The sequence below is a fragment of the Limulus polyphemus genome, unplaced genomic scaffold (assembly GCF_000517525.1).
Source record: "Limulus polyphemus unplaced genomic scaffold, Limulus_polyphemus-2.1.2 Scaffold466, whole genome shotgun sequence".
Taxonomy (NCBI): Eukaryota; Metazoa; Arthropoda; class Merostomata; order Xiphosura; family Limulidae; genus Limulus; species Limulus polyphemus.
In genome coordinates, this window is record NW_013666076.1 from 544,691 (window position 1) to 552,873 (window position 8,183).

Genomic DNA, 8,183 nt, shown 5'->3' on the forward strand with positions numbered 1-8,183 from the left:
GTTTCATTGCTGTGATGGGATTAGTATTCTTCGAATTATTTAACCTGTATTATATTAATTAGTGTAATGAAGCTTGTTTTTGAGGTAGTCAAAATTATACTTTCACAATGGAAATTAATCAATCTTGTAATATATCCGGATTTTAAATAGTTTTTAATATGCCAAAGGAGTCATTTAGCCTAATATCAGCCCTAAACGTACAATAGCATTTCTGTTGCACGTTATATGCCATTTACCTAGTACCAGAGCGCATTTATGTTTCTTAAGGAGACATTAATTCTTAGTGTACAATGCTATGAACGATGAACCTCGTAGAGTTTAAATAATATCATTCATTCGTTTTTGGTCTAATCTTATTGGGCCATTTAAGAGTAGGATGTTTCCCAATGTTTCCAGTTATATTGTGATGTTTCATTACTATCAATAGAATCAAAAGTTTAATACTTTCGGAGTTATATACACGTGTGAGCCAAACTTGGATAAATGTTAGTTTATAAATCTATACAAATTTGTCGCTGCATTAAAAGAGTTACTAACGTTGATTTTTTTTCTTTTTTTGTAAAGATACACTTTCTTCTACACAAACAATATTTTAAGGCTTGTTTTTACCGAAAGCTAAAATCAAACATTTAATCACATATGTAGTTTTGTTGACCATTTATAAGAATCCCCAGTTTATTAAGAAAAATCAAACAAACAGCAAATACTTATTCTGTCCTAAAACTACATTTGTTTCAGTCTACAGATCGTCGTCTTTGGTTTCATGACATTCTTCTGGTTTTGGACCCTAGCCAAAAAAAATTATAATAAAAACTAATTCAGACAAATCATGAGTGTATTACATCAAATTATTTAATTCGTTGTTAAAAATTGTATTCTTGAGAACAAATATGAAAGAGTTTTGAAAATAATTTAAAACACTTTAGACACAAGATAGAAATGAAAATGTCACATTTTACGGTAAAAGCGTTGACTTGGAAACGATAATTTAACAACATTTTTTATACCAACTATCTCCACTATTTTTTATTTTTTTTACTTTCAGATTTTTGAAGCTTTCACTGTTATTCTAATAATTTTTTTTGTCAAAGTTGTATCGTAAAGTTAATTGTGTAGTATTATTTTCTAAGTATTTCTATGTTGCTTTTCACAACTCGTAGAATCCTGAAAGTGATAATAATTGTTCCTTACCCGATAGGTTTTACAAACGAGACCCGTGAAATCATAGAGTGCTTTGTTTTGGTTTTTTCTAGAATATTCCTGAAAAAAAAAGTAATATTCGCATAAGATGAAGTTGACTTCTTATTTACGATCATAATCTTTGCGCTTTAACAGAGTTTAGTAGGTTCATGGGAAATTGTAAATAATTTACAATAAACCAGTTTGAATCTGGTTTATTTTATAAACCCCCCCCCCCCCCACTTATCATTTTCAATAATGGTTAAAAAGTAAAACGTCGAAAACGAAAAAACACACAAAACAACTTAGTATTCTTTATGAACCAACAACATCGTATAGTTACTATAGGATAAAGTAATGTCTGAAATCGATGTTCGCCAACCAATGTCTGTACCAGATAGACTAAGTTAAGTGTTTTAGAAGACAAATACATATTTTATCGATCCCACGTAAATACCCCGAGACCTGGCTTTACTTTATTTAATATTTATTATGTTACACAATCTAGTATAATTACAGGTATGTTACTTGTTTGTTTCGGATATTCGCGCAAGTCTGAAAAAAAGGCTACTTTTGCTAATCGTTCCTACTTTGGAACTGATAGAGGGAAGACGGCTAGTCAACAGTATCCACCGCTAGAGGGAAGACGGCTAGTCAACAGTATCCACCGCCAGCTCTTGGACTGTTCTTATCAAAGAATGAGATATGACCGTCAGTCTTATAATGAGCTGACGACATAAAAGGCGGAGCGCGATTTTTGCAGCAATGGGACACGAACCAAGGAGCCTCAGATTCCCATTCCGGCATGCTAACCATTCAGCCACGCTCGGCCCCACTTTACGTTATTGGTGGTGGTAACCACATGCTCTCTTGCTCGAATTTAATGATCATACATTTTACATGATATATAATATGTAATATCACACGTACGTAAATATATAAAGTAAAACTATACGATGTTACTGGAATCGCTTTATACCTCGGTCAGAAACAGTTTTAATTACTAATAAAGACGCAATCATGAGGAAATGAAAAGAATCGCTATTATGGTTCGACACACGGTAGTAACCAAGCCTATTGCTTCACAAAGACATTCTTTTACCATACACCTATCACCTGTTCATCATTCAAGTACACTGATTCACTCGACGAGTTTTGTTTTCGAGAAGACAGTGACGTAATGCGGTAGGAATTTAGCATGTTCTCATTAACTTCATGGAAATAAAAGCAGAAAATGAATAGTCCTTAGGTTTTGACTTATATGGCAGATCGTCTTGGTGTTGAAGAGCATATATTAACCAAATATATAAATAAATTCACTTGATGCAGGCAATAACTAATAGGGAAAATCTTAGCGTCAACAAACATTAATTTTATTTTGTATTACACTCGTCACTTCTAACAGATTTTCTTTTTTCTATTTGCTGAATATTTCATTTTGGTCAGTAGATCTTCCAATACATATTATGTACGTGTATAAAACTGAACCTCTGGTTGCATTCTTTGGTATGCATGCAATTATATAAAAAATGCTGTATTTGTGAGCATTACAAATTCCGCTAATCGAACTTAACTTCAGCTCTCTATCTATCTCACTCACATACATATATAACAAAGGCATACTAACCCCGTTTATCACTATTCTTGGAACAAAATCGTGGAGAAGTTTTTGCTTGTCGGTTTTTTCTGCCATTTTATGCTGCCATTTATTTCCTTGCTCAGAGTTTACACACTTTGAAATAGGTTCATATGCAAGCTTCAGTTTGTCGGCGCACTAGAAAGTTTGAAAAATTAATAATAACACGAAAACAATACTAGTCACAAGCACTTTTTCAGAACCATGTATCAACTCAAAGATACACAGTAGTTAACAATGAAATACTTACTACTTTTTATAATATACAATTAATCTCGGGAAAATGTAACAAGTATTTACGGAAAAATCTAAGTTAAACTAAATAATAAATATACAGCCATGTGAATGGTTCAACAACGCAATAACACGTACGGTAAAAACAGTTACATATACAAAAAGACCGATAAAGACAAGTATTATTCTTTCATTATAAACGAGTTTTAGGAAGTATGATTAGCCCAATCTTAGAACTATAGTTTTTGCTACATTTTGGATATAGATCAGATGTGGTTGGTGCGGTTGACAGGGAGAGATAAAATCAACTGCTCTACTTTACTGGATTTCAGATCTTGTTTACATTTAGACATCTACACTGTTCTGTCGCTGCCTTTTCTGTTATCATGGAGAACCAATGACAAAAAAACACAATAATTATAACCAAGAAGTTAAGCAATTGAGGATTCAATTGTTGTTGTTGTTGTTGTATCTTTTAGACAATAAAACTATATTCAAATTGTCAAAACTACCGAGTTATAATAAACGTTGTTAAACCATTAAGTAACAAACCTTTTTTTTTCAAGTTCCTATTGATGGAAACTAATAAGTTGGAGATTGTACTCCCAAATATAATTTTACAAACTTTAACAGTGCAAAAAAACAAAAAAAAAATTATAATATGCGTGAACAATTACTTACGTATTGAATAATAATCGTTCATCAGGGACAAAAATCCCAGTTTCGTTCAATTTTAATATTTTCCGTATTATTTTACAACTTAATAAAAATGTTTTATAATTATGCTACTGGAAAATTTCACACCGTTATTTTAGTAACTGATATTAGAAAACAATATATAATAAATCTATTCATAAAAGATTTACAGTTTGAAAACTAGAAAACGATAACATTAAGGTAATTTAAAAAGACAAAATCAACGGTTCTTACCTTGGGTCCTGCAGAATTTGGATGTGGGGAGGACATTGCGCAGTGGATAAAGGAGAGTGACTGGTCAGTGTTGTTCAAAAGTTGTATTGCACAAGTCTTTCAGAAAGAAAAAAAAACAAATTCTATAAAAATGGGGTTCACTAACAATCTTGTTGTTCAAAAGTTGTATTGCACAAGTCTTTCAGAAAGAAAAAACAAATTCTATAAAATGGGGTTCACTAACAATCTTGTTGTTCAAAAGTTGTATTGCACAAGTCTTTCAGAAAGAAAAAAAAACAAATTCTATAAAAATGGGGTTCACTAACAATCTTGTTGTTCAAAAGTTGTATTGCACAAGTCTTTCAGAAAGAAAAAAAAACAAATTCTATAAAAATGGGGTTCACTAACAATCTTGGACCATTTTAAAAAATGTAATTATTCCTTATGCTTTATCAACTGGTTTGGTTCTTCTCTTTCAATCGCAATGTAGAGTAATTTAAAATATTAAATAAAGTTACTCAATTGATGTGCGATTATCGATTTATATTACACAAGTATTTTCATTTATAATTGCCCCCTCAGTCGACCAGAGGCAAGTCTGAAGGTTTATATCGCTAAAAATTAGGTTTCGATACCAGTGTCCATAGTACACAAAGCAATCAAGCTAGGAAAAAAAATTAATCCTTTACAGAAATGTTACCCTTAAATTACCAACTTCTAAGCAAATCATTCATATTGCATCATGTTCGGTATTTACCTCTTATATACAACACTCATTGTAAAGAACTGACCGAAACAACCGGTTAAAATCGTTCATTTTCTATGTAAAATACATAGGAAACCCCAGCAATAATTAGTAAGATTAATTGCAATATTGCGTTTACACTCAAGTTTTTAGGACTCTGTAACCAACAAAGTCATGGGCACACAAGTAGTTTGGTACATAAATATTTTAAAATAAGTGATTACAAATCCGATGGAGTCTGTGGACACTTACACAATCTTTATATTTTTTACAAATTCTAAATGTCTTTTTATTTATTAGAAAAATTAGCTAAAATACTAAAAAAAAGATCAAGAAAGTTACACCTTAAGGTTATTGGTCTACTTTTACTGGATCTCCATTATCTAAAATTCTGCCTTCAAAAATATACAAGTTTTTTTCATTGACATTATTCTTAACTTACGATTTCTACTTCTTTTTCATTGACATTATTCTTAACTTACGATTTCTACTTCTAAAAATTAACATTATTCTTAACTTACGATTTCTACTTCTAAAAATTAACAGTTATTCTTATTCTGCAATTCAATCCGGTAGATTATTTTTAGTTGATGTTTTCTAATCTAAACAACTGTATATAACACCTTATCGTATTAAATGTTTAATTATTTCAAACTTTCAAAAATATATAAAAACTATTCACACAATACTATTTATCAGTCGATTTGAAAATAGCCTAAAATACTTTATTTAATAGAAAATATTTTTACTCATTTCTCGTACATAAAACCTTATTTTATAGTTTTACTTATTCCGATTTCCAAGTTCGAAAACCTTATTTTATACCTCTCAATTTAAATATGCTTGGAATCTTATGCAATGTTTTCTTTATCTACATTCGAATCAGCATAAACTGTTCTCACAACATTTTCTTCATTTGCTGATTTGGGAATCTGAAGTTTCATAAAAGTCATTTTGTTATTGCATTGTTTTACTTAAGATGTAGCAATAAAGAATTATTACGGAAACTATCATGTTTTCGTTACACATCGTTTTTGTCCATATATTACACGATACTTATGCCCTTACACACATTTATACTATACATACTACAAAACTTCAGGTCATTATTAACGGTTTTCGATTATTTCAATTTTAACGGTCCCTTATGAAAAGCGTAGGGCTAAGTAGAGGGGAAAGGGGGCGAGCAACCAATAAGCAGCACCCATCCACCTATGCAGCTAGTCCTAAAACTGAGGGAGGGCGGGGAATTGACTGTCATCGATATAACGCATTCCGCAGCTAAAAATGCGAAACACGATTAGGGGTACAGCGAGTCTCGAACATTGGACCCCCGATTCATTGCTTGGCACGGTCGTTTTTATAGATGGATAGATATTAGGTACAACGAACACAACGATCAAAATCATGTTTGAACATACCTGCACTAAGTTGCCGTAACACTCATTTTCACCATGTTGACAGCTGAAAAACCACGTTCCATCATTCAACATCCTTGTCTAGGGTATAGAATAACAAAAAATAAATTATTTCTGTGTTTTCTACTTACGTCAAAAATTAAAGTCAATTTTAGGATTATTAATCTTTACAATAAAGTTAAACAAAATATTAATATTTTACATATGCTAAAAAACACCAAACCGCGTAACTTGTAACAACAAAAAAGTACTCTTTTATAATCCTGCTTTAAAACAGTTTGTATATAGGCGGAACAATTTTCACTAGAGGTCTGATTTGTCCTACCAGTTATCTCATGTGTGAAGAAATTTCCCTTTGCTGAGGAAATTTCATCCGTTGCTTCTGTGAATTTAAATAGAATAAAACAATATTAACCAAAGTTATATTAGAAACTAGAAAAGTTAAAGAGACAGAAGAGAGATAGAAAGAGGATAAATCGGTCGAAGGACAAATAACGAGTCAACAACTCGAAGGACATATAAAAAACTAACAAGAACAAGGAGAGGCTTGTGTAGTAACTAACATGCTATACTACACAAGCCTCTCCTTGTTCTCGTTAGAGTATAGCATCAAGGCTTATTTTTTAAAGATAAGTATCAAGCACAGGGCTAGAAACCGTGTTTTTTATATACTGCAGTTTCACTGTGGGCTATCACTTACTTGCCCTGGCCTCGTGTTTGTTACTTACAGTCGTTCTAAACTTATTCTAGCCTCGTATCTGCTAACTCATTTGTATGCCCTCGGCCACCTCTACTGTGACAGTCAACCACCTCGTTAGTCATCACTGTTCTGCACATGCAAGATAAAGTACAAAGACAGGATAGAGGGTGTTGTCCTCGATTCTGTAGCACTATAGAAGCTACAGAAAAGTTTAGATTTTATGAATCATCACCGTGCTTTGAAGCAGTATCAGTTACAGGACATGGGTGTAGCAGTACAAGCAAGTAGGCAGCCGGATAACAGCAGTTGACCATGACCAATCGCCTGACGGTTTTTGGGTGTGGTGCTGGAACAGTCCAAAACTTGCCCCTAAGCAGCCAATAGGAGCACAGCACTACTTGTGGGTGATGCTGTGTCCTATTTGGTCTCTCGCCAGGAGACAGAGAAAATCTGCTATAAAAACCCATGTCTGAGGATGGAAGGTCAGTTCTCCAGAGTCCTCCAGAGTTCCTCCGGCGAGTTCTGAAGTTACCTAGATCTCCAGCCAGCCTCCAGCCCTTACTGGAGAGTTGGAACCTTCTTAGCAGTGTCGAAGTTGTTCATAATGCTAATCTCTCTCTCTAAATCAGTTGTACAGTATATGTTTTTATTGAGAGTGTTATAAATGTTAATACTTGAAGTAACGATTAAAGAGTTGGACTATCAAGTGATATTCCTGATGTAATAAAAGAGTAATAAAAGATATTATAAGTAGTATTGCTGGTCTGAGACTCACATTCTTGACTCTAACTGTAAACTCCTGGAGTTAGCGACTTGTGACTCCACTCGTCACGACCTCCACAAATAAATTAGGTGAACAGGTTGGTTTTAATTGAAACTTTAACAATTAAACTCACCTGAGTGCTAACCTGTTTCAGCTGGCGCAGTCTCGAGGATTTTTGGAGTAGCTAACAAAAGGTTGGTTAGAATAAAGAAAGACGGAAAAAGTAAGAAAATCCGTCGAAGTAGCATAAGTTAGAAATAAGTTAGAATTAAGTAACTATGGCTACTGCTGGGGTAGATACGACTACGGATGAGGGTGGCGCACGTCCTAGAGCCGCTAGGCAGGCTGACGCCGATCCCGAAGCCGCAGCAGAACGACCCGCTCCGATAGGCTCCCGCGGCGCGACACACTTAACAAATGCCATACCGTTGTATCATGGCACTGAAGAAGAAGATGTCGAGAGTTTTATAGATGCCTTAGAGGAAGCAGCAAGAATATCAGGCTGGACAGATGCGCAGAAAGCTGATATACTGCGTTTAAGAACAGCAGGAGAAGCAAAGCGCTATATTAGGGCTTATGGCGAACTTAGAGAAACAACA

The 8,183-nt window shown here is 33.7% G+C and overlaps 1 protein-coding gene across 1 annotated transcript in view; it reads right to left on the reverse strand.

Moving 5' to 3' along the window:
* Nucleotides 1–642: 642 nt before the first annotated feature.
* LOC106458458 (GILT-like protein 1) overlaps nucleotides 643–8,183 on the reverse strand; it is a 32,931-nt gene continuing 25,390 nt past the window's right edge. The window contains exons 3-7 of the mRNA XM_013917974.2: nucleotides 6,125–6,202; nucleotides 3,980–4,075; nucleotides 2,807–2,953; nucleotides 1,192–1,260; nucleotides 643–787 (exon numbers count right to left, since the gene is read on the reverse strand). Coding sequence (XP_013773428.1) covers nucleotides 740–787; nucleotides 1,192–1,260; nucleotides 2,807–2,953; nucleotides 3,980–4,075; nucleotides 6,125–6,202 — 438 coding nt within the window. The 3' untranslated portion in view covers nucleotides 643–739. The remainder of the gene's footprint in view (nucleotides 788–1,191; nucleotides 1,261–2,806; nucleotides 2,954–3,979; nucleotides 4,076–6,124; nucleotides 6,203–8,183) is intronic.